Genomic DNA, 23,316 nt, shown 5'->3' with positions numbered 1-23,316 from the left:
AGGAGATATTTTTGGTTTTTATACTTTTTAACTCTCTTATCATGCCTCAGTTTAGCAACTACTAAAGAAATTATGGACATCAATCCATACCTCTCTTCATTATGCCTAAATTTACTTTTAATTTTCCTTGCTTTCCTTTTAATAATGCCAAAAACCATGGCTTCATAGTATGATAGAATAGTTTAGGTTGGAAAAGACCTTTAAGATCATCAAGTCCAACCTTAACCTAGCCCTGCCTAGTCCACCACTAAACCATGTCCCTAAGAACCTCATTACATGTCTCTTAAATCCCTCCAGGGATGGTGACTCCACCATGTCCGTGGGTAGCCTGTTCCAATGCCTGACAACCCTTTTGGTGGAGAAGAAATTTTTCCCAATATCTAATCTAAATCTCCCCTGGGGCAACTTGAAGCCACTTCCTCTTGTCCTATCAGTTGTCACCTGGGAGAAGAGACCAAAACCCACCTCTCTGCACCCTCCTTTCAGGTAGCTGTAGAAAGTGATGAGGTCTTCCCTCAGCCTCCTTCAAGCTAAACACCCCCAGCTCCCTCAGTCGCTTCTCACAGGACTTGTGCTCCAGACCCTTCCCCAGCGATGTTGCCCTTCTCTGGACACACTCCAGCCCCTCTGTGCCTTTCTTGCAGTGAGAGGCCCAAAACTGAACACAGAATTCAAGGTGTGGCCTCACCAGTGCGGAGTTCAGGGGGACAATCACTTCCCTACTCCTGCTGGCCACACTAGGATCATACACTGGTTTAGGTCAGAAGGAACCCTGGAGGTCATTGAGTCCAGCACTGGATTACAGCAGGGCCAGCCTTGAAGTTTGATTCAGATGCTGACAGCCTTCCCCTACTGAGTTTTGGATGTTATTGAAACTGTGATTTTTACCTATTGCTTAAACAATTAATCTAGGGTAGGAAGAGCACTCTTATGGGATTTCTCTGTTTGTTTGTTTTTTGTTTTGTTTTTTTTTTTTTAATTTTATTTTATTGAAAGTAGCTTAAAACATTCATGCTTCAAGTTAAATAAGAACAGTATTTTAAAATCTGACCAGTGCAACAGAACCTGAAAAATAACTATTCACTCATTTCTATCGTACCACCACAGCATGTTAGCATTAGGCTGCTAATTTACTCTTCTCCCACAGCTATCAGGAAGAGAAGCAAAATTTTTTTTATCCAGTTCAGAGATTTCATTACAGCATAATTTTCCAAAGCATACGGTCTTTATTCTAATATCTATGTGAAAATATAAATTTATAAAATTATAATGCAGCACACTAAATTTCACGTTTCATAAATTTATGAAAGGGATTATATGTTCTAGAGCTTGAGTGTTCTGTGAAAAGGATGCAGCAGCATAAGAGGTTTGTTCTAGTGCTGTGTTTCCATGTTTTAGGGCCAACAGACAAGCTATGGATTGGGCTGAATGATCATAAGGTTCAAATGTATTTTGAATGGAGTGATGGTATGCCAGTGACATACACAAAGTGGCACCTGGGAGAGCCATCCACCACAAACAACAGGCCAGAACATTGTGTCCTGATCAAGGGCCAGGTAACATTATCCAAGACATATTTTAATATTGAAACTGGCTTCTTAATAAAGGAATAATGTGCCCAGCTATTTCAGCAACTGGCTAAGGCCAGAAAAAGGGATGTTGGGACAATGGATAAGAGAAAATATGACCTTTCATTTAAAAAAAAAAAAAAAGGTTAGTTTACTGCATCACTGTTAAAGATTTCTCTTTAAATTCATCTTACAGTCAGCAGTGAAATTATTAGGGCTATAAAACAGGTCTCTGAATGTAGTTTGAGTACATTCTCCTGTGTCTTTTCCTCTCCTTTGTGCCTGCTAATTTGCCTGTCCCTGCATGGCACAACTGCCTGTGCTGGGCCCTGCAGAACAGGTGGAGGACCAGCTCCCTGCACCCTCATTCCTTCTGAACACTGTCAGCTGTAGCTGGACCACTATAGACCAGTCTGCCATTTCACTGAATGTGAGCAGACTTATTTTTTTTTAACAAATAAGGGAATTGGATAAAGAAAAATATATTTCTGTTTCAAAATTGAGAGAAGGAAAATGAATAGTTTTTATTCTTAAAAAAAGAAATTATTAATTTTCTTTAGATTATTCATCTTAATCTGGTTGTTATTTCATTCTTTTTCCTGTCACAGGATGGGTATTGGGCAGACTATGTATGTGAGAAGAAAGCTGGCTACATTTGTAAAAGAAAACCTATATCACAAATAGCTGGAGAAAAGGAAAGTGCTGATGCAGGTTGCAAAAAAGTAAGTATATAAGAATGGAACATCAATTTCCCAGATCAAATAAGTACCCTGTCTGAGAATTATCTAGAATTATTTGAATTATTTATATTCTTTACATATACTTCTTTCCTTTTTTTTTTTTTTTTTACTTATGAAGTTTCTCTGTCACTTGAAACTTCAGAAAGCCATTTACAGAAACCACTTAGAAGGAACATGTAATTTTACTGCAAAAGATTTTTAATTTATAATATTCATGATTCTTGTGCTTCATTCATTTTAAAATGGTAGAGCTTACTTAATTGACAGTATCACAATTATTTGAAAGTTATATGGAAATCCTAACATCATGTTACAGGGCTGGAGAAGATATGGGACCTACTGCTATTTTATTGGACATATTCCAGCAACATTTTCAGAAGCAAACACCATTTGTGAGGAAGAAAAAGGTTACTTAGCTACAGTTGAAAGTAGGTATGATAATGACTTTTCCTTGGCTTTTAAATAGGTAAAGGTTGTATGTTCTGAAATATTCATGGAACTACAATTCTAACACAACATCCAATAACAAATTATCCAAGTTACAGATGAGGTCTCTAGTTGAACAACCAAAAAGCCTTGTTCTTGATTTATTAAAGTCTTGGATGTTGATTTATAGAGAGTCAGAATCCTATCATAAGGTATTCTCCCCCAGTCTGAAGGAAGGAAAAGGAGAAAAGGTTTAATCATCAGATTAGACAAGTAGGATTTAGATAAATGACTGTTTTCACTTGCATGTTTTGATCCTTTTTACAGGTATGAACAAGCCTATCTGACGAGCCTCGTTGGGCTGAGGCCTGAGAAATATTTCTGGCTTGGTCTTTCTGATGTGGAGGACCAAGGCATGTTCAGGTGGTCCAATGGTGAAGCTGTCTCCTTCACTCACTGGGATGCAGCAATGCCTGGTAGGTGTCATGACAGTGGATGATAGGTGCTCTCCGAGGTCATGGTCCCTGTTTGGGTTTGAATTGGCAACGTCCTCTGAATTTTATACTTTAAGCTTTTGGTATATTTTACAATAACTAGAAGTTCTCAAACCCCATCTTTTCATTTCAAAGGGAACAATCTGAACTGCAGTATTTAATTTGGACATCTTCAATATTTACACAAACAATTAAAATTTTGGCTCATCTTCATGAAGAGATAAACAGGAGTTACAGGCAGTTTCTGAGACTATTCCACACTCTTCTCTCTGGTAGTGTAGTTACCCTGGGAGAAGAGTTTGAAACAGAGCAATTGTAATAAGGATTTTAAATTAAAATTTAAAAAAAATCACAGTATCAAAAATGATCATATTTTTTTTTTTTTTTTTACTTGGGATGCTAAGAAAACTGCATTCATGGGATCATACTGTGAAGAAGCACAAAACCCAAGATTTCAAAATACCATGAGGGAATCTGCTCTCCCTGATATATACTACATCCCTCCTAGTGATCACTTGTCTGAAAAATTTCTCAAAAACCTTCAGTGAGGTTCTAAAATGTAAAACAAAATAAAAAATGGCAAATTGCAAAAATTACTTCTGTAAATATCATGAAAAGAGAGCTTGCCAGAGAATCAGTGGTGCCAAGAGATGATCAGAGTTTAAAGGGAGAGCTCGGAGATCATTCTGCATCAGTGAAGAAAAATTAGTTTCCTTTCATCTGTCTTCACTGAGAAAGAAATCTGACTTCTTGTGCTGAAAATATTGTTTGTGAGGATATGATCAGGGAGTCTAGAATAGATTTGGGAACAAATAGGTGACCTGAAGGATAGCAAGTGAGGGCTAAGCACAGCTGCAAAAGCATCCAAGAGCTGTAAAGGTTACATTTAGCTGTCAAGGCTGTTTTAGAGGGTAGTAACACATTCAAATGAACAGTTTACTAAGGGGTGAAAAAAAGGCAGATTTGCTGTCAACATTTAAAATGGTTTCAGGAAGGTGTGGGTAAATACAGACCAGTGGGTCATTGGTAAATCAGCTGAATCTGTAATAAAGAATAGAATAAAGATTTAATGGCAAAGATATATAAAATTGCTTGTGTAAAGAGCGGTCATGCTCACAGATCTCCTGGAGCTCCCCACAGGGGCCAAAAGCATACAAATAAGGGAGATCTAGTTAGTGTGGTCTATCTCAGTTACCAAAAGTGTTTCAGCTGATCTGACCTGACACAGGAAAGCTCTTAAATTAATACAAATTTCGATAAAAAGGCAGGGAATGGAAGGTGGGGTTTTTTTAGGGGGGATACTTTTTACTGGGGAAGAGTGTTCACCAACAGAGTCCCATAATTTTCTGTACCAAAGCCCGTTCTGTCCAACATATTTACAGACAATCTGGAAAAGGTGAAATAGTGAGGTGACAAAATTTGCTGATGATACTAAATTGCTTCTGATAGTGAAGATGTGTCTGTGATAAAATGCGGGATGATCTCAGGAGAACAAGTGACTCGGCATTATCAGGAGAATGGCAGGTAAACTTTGATGCAGATAGTGATGCTCATAGGAACATATCTCTTAACATAAAATGATGGACTTACAGTTTACCATGTCATTTCAGGACTCAGTTCTTGACATGATGGTAGACAGGTCCATTTAAGCATCAGGTTTGTGGTCAACAGGAATCAAAAAACAAATAAAATGTTAAGAATATTTAGGGAATCAATAAAGCAGACAAATTAGACATTTTATTAGCCCACAGTGTGCATCTTGTGTGGTATATGCAACTCTGCCTCTGAGAGAATACACTAAAATTACAACAAATATCATGTGATAAGTTTCATCACACCTCTGTTGAGGTTTGCACGTTGCCCTATGTATGCACTGAGGGTTCTGTTACCAAAAATCAGTAGTGATCTAGGTTATGCTACCTGGTGTAAAACAGGCTTAATGTAAGTAGGAATGAGATCCTCACTTGAAAACACAGGTTTTCACTGTAAAGAACAAACAAACAAACAAACCCACCCCCCCAAACTAAACAAGCCCAAACCCCACTTACTGTCTACTTATAGAATAAATTATTCAGGATATGCAAAATAATAATAATAAAAAATCAGGATCCCAAATGGTCATGACCTCCTCTTGCCTGTGCGAAGAACACCTAAAATACAATTCTACTATTCAAGTGTTATTGTATGGCAACAAAAGAATGGCAGCAGTTCAAAGATTGTAAGTAAGAATTAAACAATTTTGACTGTATAACATATGCAATGTTTGGGTTTTGGGTTTTTTTTTTTTTTCTTCTCATAAAGGAAGTAATCCAGGATGTGTAGCCATGAAAACTGGGACTGCAGCTGGATTATGGGATGTTCTCAACTGTGAGACAAAGCAAAACTATATCTGCAAGCAGTGGGCAATGAGTGCAACAGCACCATCTATTACAACTACTGCTCCAGTCCCCACATGCCCAGAAGGTTGGATATCAAACAACCACAGTAGTTCCTGTTTTAAAGTAAGTGCCTAAGTAGTTAAAAGTACAAGAAAGGCTTTGAAATTACTCAGTTTGGGAGGTGGGAGGGGAGAAAAAGGAAATGACATCTTCATTCTGCAATATGAGATTGGAATATAGCAAAAAAAAAAAAAAATCAACAAAAACCCCAACCAAACAAAAAAACCCACACAAAAATCCACAAACAAACAACAACCCAAAAAAACCGTCTCAGGGAATCATCTATAAGAGAGGAGAAACTCAGGAAGAAAGATGTGGTTGAAGAGACTGGATACACAGGGAAGGAGAAGGACACAGGAAAGAAAATGAGGAAGTTTGTGTCCCAGGGATTGAAAGCATTTGAGCAGAAAATCGAAGAAGAGGAACATAAATATCAAGTCCCCAGAAAGACATAAAGAAAAGAGAAGGAAAAACTTAATACTTGCAAAATTATTGAGAGAACAATGTCAAAATATTGTACTCAACAACAGAAGCAGCAGAGCTTGCCTGTTAGTAATGCTCTTAACAGTTGTGGTCACTAGGTTCTGCAAAGATCTTGTATTTATCCGAGGTGTGTGAAAGTTCAAGGAGTGAAGTAAAGAAACAGTGAAGTGTATCCACAAGCAGCACAATGCTTAAGGCTGGACCTTGCTAAGATAAGAACGTAACTCCCCAGAATAAAGCACAAGAAGTCACATGAACAGTTAATTAAACCAGTGTTTCTGAAGGATAATTTATTAGAGTTTCTGATGCAAAGCTGTGGATAACTCGTATTTGAAGTACACTCGGTTACATCTGCGCAGGCATGCAAAGGGACTTGGAACAAGAGATGAGGGTAATGTGCAAACAGTGATTTGGGATCATGCAGAATAGAAATGTGCTAAGTAAGTGTGAGATGTTAATTTTTCTTATCACTTAATTGACTCAAAGAGTCCTTCACATTTTATTATGTGTTTTTCATTTCTTTCAAACTCTGCTGGAATGCTGTTTACTTGGGATCCTTAATCTGGAATTATCATTTTTAGCTTTGGTCAAACTTGTGCTTATTCTCTATTAAACTACCAAAATTTTAGACACCATATTGCAAATGCAAAGTGACAGTTATAAACCACTATGAAGTCATTCATTTTCCTGTATCTTTAGACTCCTCCCAGGCCACCTTGCCTCTCCACCACAACCACCTTCATTGGGAAGGTGGCCTGGGCCCTCCTCCAGGTAAAACAAGTTAAAGAGAATCTTTGTTTGTCACCACTACACTAACTATATAGACAACTCCAGTGCAAAATATTTATAAATAGAGTAATTAATGCTATTTCTCTTATGGACCTTTACTTGGCTTGTATAAAACCTCATTTATGGTTGAGCAAGACTATAATTCTTTATTTTATTATAACATATATAATATGTTTTAAAGTAATTTCTCCACAGTGTTTTTACAGATCAGATATTAAAAAGAAATCATGGCTTGAAGCTCGAGACTTTTGTAGACAAATAGGAGGGGATCTGGTCACCATTAACAGTAAAGAGGAGGTACCATTACTTGTAAGAACAATATAGTGAGTATCTGCTCTGTGCTTAAGTTACCAGATTTAAGACACGTTTCATATGAATTATTATGAATGCTCTTAGATGATTTCTGAAACATGGATTCCTCAGAAGACATGGAAAATGTGATACTTTGAGATTTCATCTACTAATTAATATTTGTAACGGTTTCATGTTTATCATGGTTACTAGAAATACATGAAATTGTGTGTAGGGGTGGTATTTTCAGTACAGTAGAAAACATGACCAACATATTTACTTTAGAAACACTTTGAAGTAGTCGATGCTGAGACTATTTTCTGAATCTGTGAAGGTTTTTCTTAAGAAAACAGAACACAGGAAATATAGAATCAGTACCCCTAATAAGTCTGATAAATAAGCCATTGCCACTGAGCCATAGAAATATTAGATATTTCTATAAAGTACATACGTATCTGTATGTCCTTCACCAAAAGCAATAGGGTAATTATTATGACTTCACTGGACTTCATAATGTGCTCTTGAAAGTTTGGTGATGTGTGTCTGCATGTTTTTTGTGTTGATGTTTACACCCTGCTCTGCCTTGTAATTTCTGTTAGTGCCAATCGCTGTAGGTTTCAAAGAGTTTGGCTTGGTATATTTTCCTTGAATCCAGATGAAGGATTTGCCTGGAGTGATGGCTCTCCAGTGAGTACTTTAATATTCTATCAAATTTGTTTGCTTAAGTTGTTTTGGGGTTTGTACACACACTTTTCAGGTTTTTAATGTTATCCTCATCAAAGAAGATACCTTGCAAACTTTTACATAGCTGTTAACATTGATTATCTTAAATCAAATCATGGCAACACATTTGAATACATGGAGATCATTTGTATCTCATGAAGATCTGTAGTTTTCTGCACAGGACTCCAACCTATTTTCTTTTCCAAAAATATAATATGAGCACATAAAATCAAAACGTAAGAATTCATCATACCAGACCTTGTATCCTGCCTCTGGCAGTGGTCAGAAGGTTCTTAAGAGTTAATCAAACAGCAAACATATTTCCCAGTGCACACTTGCATCCCCCGGTAAGTGATGTCTCAGGGTCTTTCAGAATCATTGCTCAGTTCTGTAATAATAATTTATTTATTTCCATTAATTTATCTAGTCATCTCGAGCCCATGTGAATATCCAGGATTCTGAAGGGTTCTGTTGTTTATTATGCTCCTTTACTCCTACCTTCTATTCCCTATTTTTTAACCCAAGTGAGGACCTTTCCTCTTATTCTGTTCTACATTAGTTTCCATAAAAGTTTTGGGAAGTGATCTCATCAAGAACTTTTTGAAAATCCCAAGTAAGTTATATCAAACAGTTCTCCCTTCCTATTTGGATATTTCTTTCTACTAAAGTAACTCCACTAGGTTTGTAGGACATGACTTCCCCGCAAAAGCCACACTTCCCTACTCGTTAACCACAGGGAAGGGAAGATGTGAATGCTGAATTGATGCAGGATATGGTTACTGTCACCAGATGGCTGTTGGACAATGTAATTTTGAACCAGGTCACAGCTGATGAAGTGAAAACTACCTTGTCTGCACATGATTAGCATGAATGGAATGGGGGTGAATTTCACAGCTAAGCAAAGTTCATTAGAATCGGTCCATTTGCCTCATTCTATTCTGGCTGTGTCTAGGGCTTGCGGCGCAAACAAGGGAAAACCCTTCCATAGCAAGCCAGACTGATCTCCTGATCACTGACATCATTACCCCACTGTAAAAATTCTTATCCCTATATTTGCACCTTTTCTTCTGTGGGAGATGGAATCTTTCAGATAAAAAAGAGTTTGTTTCTATTTGCAAGTAGAGAGTACAACTGCTGAAACAGACGAAAAGAGTAAGAAAGATTATTTCTTCTATAGGTTAGGTACACAAACTGGGATGACAGTCCAAGAGATCCAGGAGGACGCAAGTTATGTGGTGTACTCAGTGGTGGAACTCATTCTAAACAATGGCTTCTTTCGATCTGTGAAGCACACTTTGACTGGGTTTGTCAAATAAGAAAAGGTAGAGTTATTGTTCTCTTTAAGCAAGAACCTTAAATAACTTCATAAGTAGTTGCTTTCTAATTTAAGTTTCTGGAAAAAGTCACAACATTTTGAGGAACTACTTTTTCTAAATGGAAGTCAAGAGCATTGGGTCACATAATATAGGCCAGGATTTTTCAGTATTAGATGATAATAAATAGATTTCTTTCTTCAAGTAAATTAGGATGTATAAATAATCAATGTGTTTGCAAAGGTTTCATAGATTGGAAAATTTTTGAATATTAAGAAGTTTTTGCTTGTATTTCTGTAGTGTAGGAGGTAAGAAGTTGTGAATTCCTTACAATACAGTAAGGAATACAGTTTTTACAGTAACATAGGTAAAGCTGAAAACCAAATTCAGAATCTTTGTACACCAAAGGTTTAGTGGTGCTCCAAGTTCTCCTTTAATGTCATTCAGTATTCAAATGCTTTTGGAAAAGCAATGGTTCAAATGGCATTTCTTTTCCTATTAGAACCAGAAATAACTTGCAGTCGGTATATATAGTCATATTTCCTTTTGCTTATGAATATTTGGGACTGAAAGAATTTTTTGATTGATAGAGCAAAAGTAAATCTAGTGGAAATTTTCTCCCGCTGGATAAGACCACCCCTCTGGAAGATTATGGAATATCTAGTAATGGGGCTGTAAAACCAAATTTTAAAGTGTTTCAGATAAATCTACTCTGACTTACAGACTGGAAGAGCAACTGTCCCTTACATTGCTCTGCTCAAGAATATGACCCAGCCAAAGTTGTGACTTTGCTGACGTGAAACACAGCTTATGATATAAATTATAAGTAGATGGTCATGCGTATTGCATAATGTGTAGCTGAAATGTGTGGTTAAGCTTGCTTTCTGGTCAATGGCAAAGGAGTGCAGAATCCTGCTCTGTTCCTCACTGATGTTTCCAGTCAGTCACAAGCTACATCGTAGAACACATTACAAATATGCGTCACGCCTTCTATTCTTCTGTTTTGCAGGAGTGCCATTAAAATCTGAGCCAATCGACACATATGGTAGGATTTTGAGTACATTTATTCATCTTGTTCATTATCTTTTATTAAAATTGCTCTTCTAGAATCAGCTTTTGTGCTCTACAGACGTAGAACTTAAGGCTACCTAATTTGTATTCCAGCATATAAACGCACTGCGGATGGATGGGTCATATATGAAGACAAACTATATTACATCAGCAAAGAATATGTCTCCATGGAAAAAGCCCAAGAGTTTTGCAGGACGAATTCTGCTAACTTGGCTGTTGTTAACAGCAATAGTGAGAGACGGTTCCTACAGCGAGCACTAAAAGAAAATGTAAGAATTATTATAAACAGGCAGCCTAAAGTAGAAATTATTTTGATAATCTGCTTGCAAAACTTCAATTGCTGCAGAAGTAGAGCCATCAGGATTTTCACTAACAAAATCCATCTGAGATGAAATCTATAATTCCCCCTAAATGCACCTTTTGGTCCCATGGGATCTGGTCTCTCCTGCTCTGTGCCAGCTGTGCTGGCAGGCTGGTGGGAAGAGTGATGTGAGGAAGTGCCAGATGTGCTGGCTTGGGAAGCAGCTTGTATGAGGGGGAGGCTTGAGGTCGGCATTAGATGATGCTAGATTCCTCGAGGGAAAATGAAAGACATGTACCAGTTTCTGACACAAGATCGGCTTCTCTCCTGCCCCATCCTAAGGGTCTTCAGCGCTGCAGGACTCAGCTCTGATGTTCTAGATAAAAATGTGGCTTCTGCACCTGAGTGTGTAAATACATAGCTGTGCTTAACTTTAAACACATGCTTTACTTCTGTTGACTTCAGTGACTGCCCTATGAACTTGATAATGGCACATCTGTTTCTGCTTATTTTATTTCCAAGTTTTGATTGGATTGGGTTTTTTTTGTTGTTGTTGATTTTTTTGTTTGTTTGTTTTTAATTAAAATAATATATTTTTGTTTTAGGAGGGATCCTGGAGTCAGTCAAGAGGATACTTCATTGGTCTAAAAGTGAGTCTTGATAAAAAGTTTAGGTAAGTTAAGATGACCGCTGCAGCTCTTAACACAGTGTATTTTTTCCTACATGTTATGTAGTTGGAGGTACTGTGTTGTCTTCAAGAACTCAAGGCAGTTCCGCATAACAAGTACAAAGCAAACAGAATAGTTTTAGAATACTCTTAAAACATTTTTTTTTTTTTATTGAGTAAACACTTACCCAAAGAAAGATTTGGCAGTTGTACTCTCCATAAACACTTTCTCGAATCTCTTTCAAAGATTTGCCCCATAAATTGGAGTGATACTTTACTACACTGGATTTTATATCTATAAACACACTTAAAATAGGCTCCATACCATAGAGCCTAGCTTTCTTATTTTTTTATCTATATGTTAGAGCTTCAGAGAGGTCCTTCAGAATTAGGAAGATGTGGACAATGAGTACAAAAGCTGCTTCTGACAGAGGACTTTAAGGTTGCCTCTGCAAACTCCCGTTCAAGAAGAAAAGTCAGCAGAAGTTTACAGTAAAATTAACAAGTATTGCAAAAAGTCCAACACACAAATAAACTCAAAACTAAAGTAAAACATACTGAAGAGCATGATACTGATGCTGCCTACCTTCCCATCTACTAGTTAGGACACATCTGGGAGGTGAAAGGCTATGCTTCTAATCTTGAACTGAAACAGGTTTAGACGAGACCTGAATTTAACCTTTCTGTTTTATTTCCACTGTTGAGTGTTTGTGAATCACTAACCTTGTAAAGGGCAGAAGAGGAGTGGGGAGAGACAAGTTGATAGTGACTGAGTCAGTGCATGATTCTAATCTCCTGATTTAGGACGCAAATTAAAGAAGGAGCGTTTCTTGGGTCCAGTGAGCAGCTCTTTTATTTAGATCAGCTATATCATCAGCATCAAGAGGTAGATGAGGAAGCTGAAGTTGTTTCCCACTTCAGGCTGAGTGACCTAAATTCTGAAATATTGATTAAAATACAGTGTCAACTTCTTCCTTCAATATCAATGTATTAAAGTAAAAAGTATGTAAGCATAAAGGAAAAAACATCAATGTTGACATCTCAGAAAGAGAGGTTTTAAAGCTGACAGAATGTCTATTAGTTTCCAGACATGAGACTTAATAGAAATAACTTATGGAAATATTTCTCTTCAGGGTAAAACCTGCAGAAAAGTATTTTTGTCCTTGTTTGCATCTGTGAAAACATCATCAATGCTCAGACCACAAAGCATAGTATTAACTAGGTGATACAATGAAATCAGTTAAGATAAATAAACATTTTAATAGTCTTTTCTGTATTACACGTTATGGCTAACTGAAAACAGTTTCTGTTATTAAATGATGGTTGATCACTCCTGCCTGTCAATGGAAAATATGCTTGAAAGGAAAATCTGTAGCAGTCCTTCTACTTCACACTAATGCTTATGGACCTTCTTAATTGTGAGATGTTAATTATGATTCTCATCTCAAAATTGAAGTGTATTAATTAATAACTACTTGTATATCTTTTCTTTAAGCTGGATAGATGGGACTCCCGTAACCTATGTGGCCTGGGCTCCTAATGAGCCCAACTTTGCAAATAATGATGAAAATTGTGTGGTAATGTTGTCAGAGCAAGGTAAGTAACAAGGATAACCCATTAGATTTTACTTGTCTCTGCTCATTATAACTGATGCTGTCAAACTTCTGTTGTCAGCTGTCACTCAATCTTTTATGACTGTTTTCTGCAATTCCTTTCCAGTGAAAAGCCAGCAAGATGCAGTTACTGGTGTAACCACCAGTCATGTAAGACTCTGTCCTTAGAATGGGGAGATTTCATTACCATGGGTAATTTAATGCAGATGTCTCTGTCTGGATTTATAAGACTGGTATTGCACCTTTTTACAGGGTTTTTCACTATTTATCAAAGTAAAAAGTTGAGTGGGGCTGTCTTTGCTCCTATGAACTTATGATAACATTTATGACGGCTACAAGAAATAGGGGGATTGAAGGTATAAGCCAATAAGGAGAGGAGAGAGACAAATACATTTAATGACCTAAGAGTGTCTTACTTGCCTGTAAGTACTCTTAAATGTAAATATTTTGCAAATCCTTGAGCTAATTTTTTGTCTTGGTTGTATTTATGTAAACTAGCTGAGGCTAATAGGAATTCAGTAATATACATATAAGGAAATCAATCTCTCAATTTATAGAATCATAGAATCATGGAATCATAGAATGGTTTGGGTTGCAAGGGACCTTAAAGATCATCTAGTTCCAACCCCCCTGCCATGGGCAGGGACACCTTCCACTAGACCAGGTTGCTCAAAGCCACATCCAGCCTAGCCTTGAAGACATCCAGGGATGGGGCATCCACAGCTTCTCTGGGCAACCTGTTCCAGTGCCTCACCAGCCTCGCTGTGAAGAATTTCTTCCTGATATCTAATCTAAACCTCCCTGATTTCAATTTGTACCTGTTACCCCTTGTCCTATCACTACAGGCCCTTGTAAAAAGTCCTTTCCCAACACCCTTGTAGGCCCCCTTCAGATACTGGAAAGCTGCAATGAGGTCTCCTCGGAGCCTCCTCTTCTCTAGGCTGAACAAGCCCAGTTCTTGCAGCCTTTCGTCATAGGAGAGGTGCTCCAGCCCTCTGATCATCTTTGTGGCCTCCTCTGGACTCGCTCCAAGTGGTCAATATCCTTCTGATATTGAGGGCTCCATAGCTGGATGCAGCACTCCAGGTGGGGTCTCACCAGAGCAGAGTACAGGGGCAGAATGTTGTATAAAGAATTCGCTCAGCAATCCCACTTGAAATTCTTCCTTTATATGAAGACACCAATAACAAGATTCACTTTTCTAAACATAGGTATATGGTCTGATTGCGATTTAATTGTTTATCCAGAAAGGGGCAGCTATCCCACTGATCCCTGCCATATCTACTAGCTCTGCACAGATGGCTCAGCATTCCTCAGATGATGCTAGAATTTTACAGGTGGGCAACTGAATTGGACTATAAGGGAAGCTTTAAGCTTGAGCAGACAACAAGGTGTAGCTAACGTGAACTAGACCTCCAAAGTCTTGTGATGGTCAAATGGAGATCTCACCTGCACAGTCAGTGCTGACTGAAGAGCAATTCAATTTATTCTAGTTCAGTATTCATTTGCTTACATGTAGGTGACTGTAGCCACTTGAGATGTCCTAGTGTTAGCCTACCTGACTGTAAATTTCCCACAGAAACAGCGCCGTATCCATCAGGTCTCTGCAGGTACCCTGCGTAACCTCTCAAATGGCGCTAAGCACCTCTGTTTAGACAAATGAATCATCCCCTAGCTCTATATTGATTATAATAGTAGCTTAGAAAACTAGAGTGTATCTTGACAACTTAAATGAGGTATTTTAATCTGCAAACTGAATCCTTAGATAACATATTAACTTGAATTGTCTGTCCCAAGGAGATGGCACATATTTCATAACGTATGTTTGAACACTATATTGTGCTCTTAGATTGATCTGGTATTTCCTATCTCCTCCATTTTTTGATCCATTTTCTTTTCAAATTTGCTTGCTGGTATATTTCCCCTGCTGCTTGCAGTGTGACGTTGCCACAGCTTGAACAAATCACGAACACTGTGGAGGGTCCTGGATGAGGAGCAGAAGGGACAGGCAGTTCAAATCAAGCACAAGGGGCTATAGCTATGCCATTATTAGAGCTTCAACTGGTTCATTCAAAGCTGCCATGGTTACTTTGCCTTCAGAACATGGAGCAGCCTGAAATATAAAAAAGAGAACATTATGTTTTCCTAAAACAAAAAAGCTCGCTTTTTCTCATCCCCTTTCTCCTGTAATTCTACTCAGACTCTTTGATGGATAAAGGTGGGGAGGGTGGAGAAAGTAAAATTAAGTTAATTGATGACCAGAGTATTTGTTCTGAGTCACTGGTTCTTTCTTCCCAGTCCTTCCTTCTTTTTTCGGTTGCCAGACAGTAGCCCAGCAACTAACAGTGCTGAGCAGCCGAAGTCCATAAACATTCTGTTTGTAAAAAAATTGAATGCATAAATTCAGTGAGTGGTTCTTTTACTAACTTTTTTCAGTCTGAACAGTAGAGATGAGCCTCTTCCTAAGTCAGAATAAGAACTGATAAATTATTGGTACAAATACTACAACTTGTTTATTCAATTCAATCATTTTTAGGCTTGTGGAATGATGTGAACTGTGGTTCCTCCAATAAATTCATATGTGAAAAACACAACAGTACTATTAATTCAACGTTTTCTTCTCCATTACCTCCTGGAGGATGTCCAGAAAGTTGGTTTTTCTTTAACAACAAGGTATGTCAACAAGTATCTTCAGAAAATTGTGTAAAGCTGTGAAATTGAAAAAAAGAACTGCAAAAATATGTTTCTTATGATTATAAAATAAATCTGGAGAGTAATTATCCAGTCAGAACATGATGGCTGGGATTTTTGGAAGTGACTCTAGACATAAAACTTTGCACAAAAATACAATAAAAGTAGATGTATGCTGAATAAATTTCAGAGAACATAGTCTGTGCAGGCTGAAATACACTGACTGTTCAAGTAGAACCCTCCTCCTCTTCTGTTTCATGTATTTATGTTAGAAACTGAAATTTGTAATGGTCAGTCTTCGAAAAAAAAAAAAAAAGCCCTTCAGGTGGAATGATTTAGAGAGAATGTGTTTGAGCAATCCCTTTGGTTTGCACAGAGTTCCCAAAGCTAGAGTTCAGAAAGACAGTGAAAAATTACAATTGTTTTGAGTATAGTTTTACATTCAGTCATTGTCTGGAAGTTGTCATTGCTGTAACAGAAGAATTTGTACCAATTCGAGTTGAAGCTCTATTTACCAAAGATTATTTTGTCTACGCTATATACACTGCACTACTATTGTATGCTCAGAATGTTAGGTCAATGTGTAAAAGGATATTTCATAGACTTTGGCAGGATGAATGGTCATAATCCACAGTCACTGGAAGCAGGACAAGGTACAGTAGCGTTCTTTCCCTGCAGCTAAGTCACCCGAAGCCGCATTTCCTTGGTTTTAAATGATCCCTCTGTTATTGCAGGAAGCAGGCAGATGAAAATGTGAAAAAGGATTATGTACCTGACATCATTACAATCAGTTCAGGTTATACTAGACTCCTGGATTACACCTTGTGTAATGAGAGGGGCTAAGTATCTAAATGGGCAGACATATCCGTGAGCTCTGTCACTTATTCTAGCCCTGATTTCCGTTTCTGGAGAAACATACACCCCTATAGCTAATTGATATTAGTCACCAGCAACAGTTCCCATCTTTGCTAGTTGAAGTGCTTGCTTTTTTTCCAGTGTTTCAAAGTATTTGCTTCCAGTGTAACAAGAAAACTCATGTGGCACGCTGCACGAGATGCTTGTATCAATTTGGGAGGAAACCTGGCTACCATAGCAAATGAACAAGTGCAAGGTACATATATGGGCTTTATTGAAAGAAAACAGATTTAATCTCTCACTAAAGAAACTGCTGTATTCTCCAAAATAGATTATGGAATTATCTGATGAAAATTGCTTATTAGGCAGGTCAGTTTATGTTTCGTTTTAACTCCAAAGTGTGAAACAACAGCTAAATTATTGCATATAAGAAGTAGTGTGTATTTCTAGTTCTTTCAGTTGCTCACTATTCATGAAAATTCCAGTCTGTTTTGAGTGTGGTTGCACAGATTACTCAGACTGACAGACATTTGTATTTTCTGTCTTTCTCGCTGGCAATATGACTTGCTGGAGCACTATGTGTGCATACACAGCAGGGAACTTGGGAAGGGGACATTTTCTAATTTGCTCCAGACCTTTCTTCTTGGCAATATTTTTTCAACCTCAGTGCTTATGTAACATATGTTCCTACAGATGCTTATCTAAACATTTATTTAACGACAGATGAAGTCTGTAGTGTGAAAGGTTATCCTTTTAGTTTGGCCCCAGTTCTGGGCTTTTGCACATTTTTCCTGTTTTGGAAAAGTCACAATGAGCTTTCCTTAATGAGAAATTTTTGCTTCTCTCTAGCTTTCCTCTTCTACCATTTAAAAGATGCCACAACTGATGTTTGGATCGGAATGAATGATATCAATGAAGAGTCCACGTTTCTTTGGACAGATGGAAGCACCGTTTCCTACACCAACTGGGTTAATGGTGCACCAGAACAGAGACAAAGCTACTTTGACTATTATGACTTTGAAATGTTGACAGACATCACCGTGGAGGTACAGAAAATTTAAGTAGCCTGTATATCTTGCACAGCTAGATGATTTTCTTAAAAGGAAAGTTAGAGCCGCAATAACAAGATGCTGAAGCAAGACCTTCTGTAAGCAGAATGAGGGCTAGAGAATCACCTGATAACTATTCCAAATACACCAAAAATGTTTGGCAGAGTTCCTGAACAAGAGGGACTTCGTGTTTCCATCTGACCTATTGCAAAACACCAGTTCTGCAAAACAAGCCCGAAGAGGCATATATTACATCCGTTCCCCCACAGACTGCATTAGCACAAACATTAAAGTTGCAACACCAAATGCAGAAGTTATGAAAAACCAAAATTAAGGTTGTTGGTGCAAGATTAATTTGTATGTGTATATGTCCTATTCCTGCCTAACGTGCTTCCACGCTGCTTTACTAGTTTCTGATGGAACCAAATGATACCTCAATAAAAGGGCTATTTCTCTGATGAAATCAATCTCTTTTCCAAAGCAGGTAAACACACAGTTTTTGAAGAAATGATGGGCAGCTAAGTCATCAGAGATTTTTTAAAATCTACTCCCAGGCAACCTGCTTATAACTGAAACTTGCTTAAATCAGCATAAGGGGGAAGCTCAGATGAAATGCTGAAAGAGAGTCATGGCCAGTCCTGAAATCAGGGGAGCCATGAAAGAATTCTTGAAGAAATTAAACATAAGGAAGTAAAGGGAAAATTTGGTTGTTAGTAAAGACATCTGCTAGTGATAACTTGATAAGGACTACAAACAACTAGTAAAGAGTACCTGCTTTCTGCAAGATAGTCTGCTTCGGTTAAGATAATTCAGACTTGTGCTTTTAGTAATAGTTCTTATATTGTTCTTCCAATTGATGGAAATACTTTGTAGAAGTCCTACAAATCAGAACTGAGAAGACTTATTATAGGTACCCTATTATCCTTTATGACTATAGAAATTTATTAATAAAACTGGTAACATTTTTAATAGACTTTTTTCAGACTTTGACTGGGAGGAATGGAAGTCAGGTTCAAACTTAAGGGGTCACAAATAAATACCAGGTCAAGCTGTTTGGCAGAAACTTAGGAAACTGGAAGTAATTACATAGGTGTTCAATGAGCACCTCTCCTCTCTTATCTGTTATCAGGTTTGCACTAGGAGTATAGGTGCTCCTGACTGCCTTTTGTAATGGCTGTGCATCTTCCCCTCTCCTTCAGACAGATTGCGTCTTCATCATGAAGTCAGATGGGAACTGGAGAGATGATAGCTGTGACAACGAGAGAGGTTATATATGCCAGATGAATTCACGTGAGTTCTGTTTAAGCCAGTCTCCTAAACAGAGAAAGTATCTCAGTCAGATAAACTGACTATATAAACTGATGGGATTACTTTCAGATTTGAGTCTCACTCTTAGTCTCTTGGGCTTTCAGAGCTCCACCACTATTAAGCTAGGCTATTCTTAAAGTATAATTTGTTCCATAGAAGTTGCTGGAGAGGAACCACTGTTTAATTGGGGCTTTGTACCTAAATCATAAATAGTACTAGAGAATAATAAATGGAAATGGATTTCTTTTCAGTCAAATATGAGACTTTAGGCATCCTCTTTAAGTGCAGTGCAAAGCCAGGCTGTTGCAGTGATCTCTCCATATTCCTGGCTGTCTCTGAGCAGATCATTTAATTCTCTCTTAACATTTCTACTGAATGCCATATGTAATCTATTAAAATGTACAACTTCTTGGCTGTGTCTTTATTGTAGAAGAATATTGATTTTTTTTTTTTAATTTTATTTTAACACCAAAATTATTAATGAATGTTGACTCTCCTGCTGTAGAGCTGTAAGTACGTAAATCCCTGCTGCCCAGCCATGTAGCGGTCATGGAGAAGGCAAAGAACAGATAAAAAAAACAGTTTTGCCTCACCTTTATTACAGCATTAGTAAAAATATCCCTCCCCCACTTCAGCCAGCTCCTGTAACCTGTTCACTCTCAGCATAGCTAACTTGCCTGTAAGAATCCCCTTTCCCTGCACAGCAAACACAACATTTTAGGGAGGCATTTTTAGTTTGCTCAATACCAGTTACAGCTCTTCTGTACACGTTTACAACCTCAAGGAGGAAATGTATGCTGCCTGACTCAAATGTTCAGGCAGCCCTTAAAGTCAGGCTTGAGTCAACAGTGAGTCGTGACCAGTTAACATCAAATATCAGAGTCTCAGGTGGTGGTAACAGGATACAACAGTAAATGCCTTAAATGTCTAGCCCGAAGTCCCTTCCACCAGTGATCTGAAATAGGTGTATACTTAGATATCAAGATTTAGCCAAGATACCTTAAAGCACAGGACCTTAAATATCCAGTTTATGATTCTTAGTCCTGCCTCTAGCAAGTATAATCTCTCTTTCAGGGCATCCCGGATTTCACTCTGGTTTTTTATGTTAACCAATTTGGTTCAGGTTTTACAGCAAGTTTGTTTGGATTTATTTTTTTTTTTAAATTCATTAACAAATTGTTCATAAGCTTAAATAAAGATATTGACTCATTGTTAATACTGGACCTTTTGACCATTTTTTCATAGCTTCCTTGCTAGAGATAAGTGGTATGTTATGAATTCTTGCATTGTTTTTCCTCCACAGTTACCATGCAGTCTGAAGTACCAACAACAAATCCATCCTCTGGCTTTGCCCATTATGGTGACAGTAGCTATACAATCATCTCATCTGAAATGCAATGGGAAGAGGCCAGAAAAAATTGTCAAGACAAATCCGCAGAACTTGCCAGCATTTCAGACGCCTACATCCATTCATTCCTGTGGATCCAGATGTTGAAATACGGAAAACCTGTATGGATTGGTCTTAACAGCAATATGGTAAGTACTGGACTGATGGGAGGTGCAGGTGTTTGGTGAGATTTCCTCCTCTTTATAGACCTGCTGGATGCCTAACTTATACCAGTGCTGAAACAACTGTACTCTGAATGGCTTTACCGTGTATATGCATAGAGTTCTAGTGGCTCTGTTAGGGTTTTTCAAAGACTTTCATGCACCAAATGAAGAGTCACAGAAAAGGTTAAGCAGGTAGCAACAGATGAAAGTGGAAAGCTCTAGAAATGGTAAAAGAAATAGAAGTGCAGACTGAGAGTCGCAAACCAGGATGTGCAGCATCATGAAGCAAACGATAGCCATTCTGGAAGGCTAACTCCCAGCTATATGGAGGGTTATTTATAACTATTATATTAAAGTTATTAGGAGTATTAGAGAGATATTTAAGATGATTTTGACTCTTTAATGTCAAGTAATATTTATTCACCAAATAGGTCCCACTTTTAACTTAAATAAAAGAGTGAATTTTCTGTAATTGCTTCTCTTGATATGGATTTACTAAATGGGCTAAGATGGAGTCATCTGAATTACTTGACACGTTGTAGAAGTTTGTGTTATTTCGAACACAGTTCATATGTAGTTCTTGTGTAACTGAGAGCACCCATGTTGCTTAGCACATGGTGTTTAAAAAAACAGAGAGCAGAACAGGGCTTTTTTGTTTTGCCCAAGTAACCTCAAGTAGATATAGGACACTATAGTTATGTGTCAGCACTTTTTATGTAAAAAAAAAAATCTGTTATCAGAACTACTTTATTTTCAGACTGGCAGCTATTACAAATGGACTGATAACTGGAGAACCAGGTACACAAAATGGGCTGCAGGGGAACCAAAGGAGAAAAATGCCTGTGTCTACCTAGATCTTGATGGTACTTGGAAAACAGCTTCCTGCAATGAAAGCTACTTTTCAGTTTGTAAGACATCAGATGGTAAGCAAATGAATGTCATTATTTTAAAAACACATTCCAAATTCCATTAGTCTTCCTAATCCTAGTGTCTTTGCTCTGGCTTGGGCTAAAACCCTCAGAGGAGTATGCTTCAGGATATCTTGTACCACCTGCAGAATCTGGAGTTTTTATCTTGGATAATATATGAATTCAGGCACATGTAAACCTCTTATGCAAACGGATGTGGCTGCACTGCTTTCATGGTAGTCATAACTGTTTGCATAAGCCAAAGCTCACTCTTCAAGGTATTTTGGTCTTTCTGAGACATGAGCATAAATCACACTTGAGACTGTGTGTAATATAAGTGCTGGGAATGTTCACTGACTGGTGGACTGCAGCAACTTGGATAACTGGACACACACTGGTGTCACTGAGCCAAAAAACAGGCAAGAATTTCACTCCTGTTCACTATTGTTAGAGCTAAAGTAGTTCTGATGTAGCTGTAGGAATCTTGGGAATGTGAATGATGCTTTAACCCTTTGTAGAGGTATTCAGAGGCATGTTTGCTGGTAGATTTTGTAGAAAGGTGTTGTTTTTCCTCCTTGAGCTTTTACGAATACATTATACAGTGTGTTCCTGATGTGAGATTTTGCCCCTTGAAGGTGGCAATGCATGAATCGCAGACCGATAGAAGTGAATGGGAGCTGCAGATGTCATCAGAAACGGATACTAATTTGACAGAGGCATGCTCCACCGATGGCTCCTTTGTATAAAATGGCAACATACAGGGACCAGGCTGCCATTCAATATGGGACTGTAGCATCAATGATTCCTTGCCCTACAACAGCTTTCTGTGTTGTGAGAATGCAAATTTGAGATGTGTATCATCACTCAGGGTTTGCTTTCCTCACAGTACTGCCAAGGCAGCTAGCTGCAGGATGTGATTTGTTTCCTTGCCTGAAGAAATGTGATTGGAGAAATAAGGCATTTCACACTTGTGACTGTCTGGCTTTCCCAGTTGTTTGAGCAGGGGCCTGTAGGAATAGTCAGGAGTAAAGGTCTAGATAGTTAAACCTGGGTGAGAGAAATCCCACACTGTTGAAACACATATCCTACCTCATAGGCTACTCATAATGAAATACCAGTTTCATACCATATGGCTTCTTTAGCTATAGCTCCTACTGACCCTGCTCAGCTGCCTGGAGACTGTCCTGAAGCAGCTGAACTCCAAGCCTGGATCCCCTACCATGGCCACTGCTACTACATCGAAGCATCAGCTGGGACAAGCTGGGCGCTGGCTTCCCTCGAGTGTGCTCGGTTAGGTAAGCACCTTCATTATCACCTGACAAGATTTGTACAAGAGTTTGTACAGAACTCACATAAACATGTAAAAACATTGATTTAAAATAAAAATCATTAGAAACACTTTACTTACCTACCAAGCTATTCTAAATCTAGCCCAATGAAAATAAACTGACACAAGTGACTTTGTGCAGCCTTCTGTCTGGGTCTTCTGCAGGGGCTGAAGCTTCCTCAAGTGTAGAGCTCACCATCAGCTCCTGGCTTCTCAGGCACCATTCTGGGGGCAGTGGTGGGGGACACCTCCAGGTTTTCCTTGTCGGCAAGAAGCAATGGGGAAGCCAATAGAGTAGCATGCATAATATTTTCAAAAGTTATTTTTTGTACAAACTTGAAAGAGGAGGTAATTCCAGTAGTTGCTCATGTAGATTATGGTTATTTGCTTGTTATAACTTTCAGGTGCTACCTTGGTTTCAGTAGAAAACATGGATGAATCTGACTTTCTGGTCCATACAGTACAACCACTTGGAAATAAAGTAGGAGGTTTCTGGATAGGACTTTACCAAAATGTGGATGGTAATGTCTTTTCATATTTAACTGAAAAATGCTTTGCTAATATGAGAAAATTGAGGACAACTGTATTTTTACAAGAAATGGTCTTCTGCTGAAGAATGGGTTACTGTTACAGTTTTGAAGTAATTTGCTGAGTTAAGGAGTTAAAATATCTATGAGATACTTTTTAAATCTTTTCTGACTCAGTATGTT

General features: G+C 38.1%; 1 protein-coding gene across 1 annotated transcript in view; it reads left to right on the top strand.

Moving 5' to 3' along the window:
• LOC104511162 (macrophage mannose receptor 1-like) overlaps nucleotides 1-23,316 on the top strand; it is a 35,214-nt gene that overhangs the window by 9,272 nt on the left and 2,626 nt on the right. The window contains exons 8-27 of the mRNA XM_010153658.1: nucleotides 1,399-1,556; nucleotides 2,177-2,290; nucleotides 2,625-2,740; nucleotides 3,062-3,210; nucleotides 5,530-5,729; nucleotides 7,134-7,261; nucleotides 7,829-7,916; nucleotides 9,130-9,274; nucleotides 10,275-10,310; nucleotides 10,430-10,605; nucleotides 11,243-11,310; nucleotides 12,800-12,900; nucleotides 15,454-15,590; nucleotides 16,605-16,719; nucleotides 17,313-17,509; nucleotides 18,712-18,802; nucleotides 20,124-20,356; nucleotides 21,129-21,294; nucleotides 22,422-22,574; nucleotides 23,011-23,127. Of these exons, the coding sequence (XP_010151960.1) occupies nucleotides 1,399-1,556; nucleotides 2,177-2,290; nucleotides 2,625-2,740; nucleotides 3,062-3,210; nucleotides 5,530-5,729; nucleotides 7,134-7,261; nucleotides 7,829-7,916; nucleotides 9,130-9,274; nucleotides 10,275-10,310; nucleotides 10,430-10,605; nucleotides 11,243-11,310; nucleotides 12,800-12,900; nucleotides 15,454-15,590; nucleotides 16,605-16,719; nucleotides 17,313-17,509; nucleotides 18,712-18,802; nucleotides 20,124-20,356; nucleotides 21,129-21,294; nucleotides 22,422-22,574; nucleotides 23,011-23,127 (2,688 nt within the window). The remainder of the gene's footprint in view (nucleotides 1-1,398; nucleotides 1,557-2,176; nucleotides 2,291-2,624; nucleotides 2,741-3,061; nucleotides 3,211-5,529; nucleotides 5,730-7,133; nucleotides 7,262-7,828; nucleotides 7,917-9,129; nucleotides 9,275-10,274; nucleotides 10,311-10,429; nucleotides 10,606-11,242; nucleotides 11,311-12,799; nucleotides 12,901-15,453; nucleotides 15,591-16,604; nucleotides 16,720-17,312; nucleotides 17,510-18,711; nucleotides 18,803-20,123; nucleotides 20,357-21,128; nucleotides 21,295-22,421; nucleotides 22,575-23,010; nucleotides 23,128-23,316) is intronic.

Source organism: Eurypyga helias, unplaced genomic scaffold (genome assembly GCF_000690775.1).
Source record: "Eurypyga helias isolate BGI_N326 unplaced genomic scaffold, ASM69077v1 scaffold26246, whole genome shotgun sequence".
Taxonomy (NCBI): domain Eukaryota; kingdom Metazoa; phylum Chordata; class Aves; order Eurypygiformes; family Eurypygidae; genus Eurypyga; species Eurypyga helias.
The sequence above is the reverse complement of the archived record's forward strand: the minus strand, read 5'-3'. Positions and strand labels throughout refer to the sequence as shown.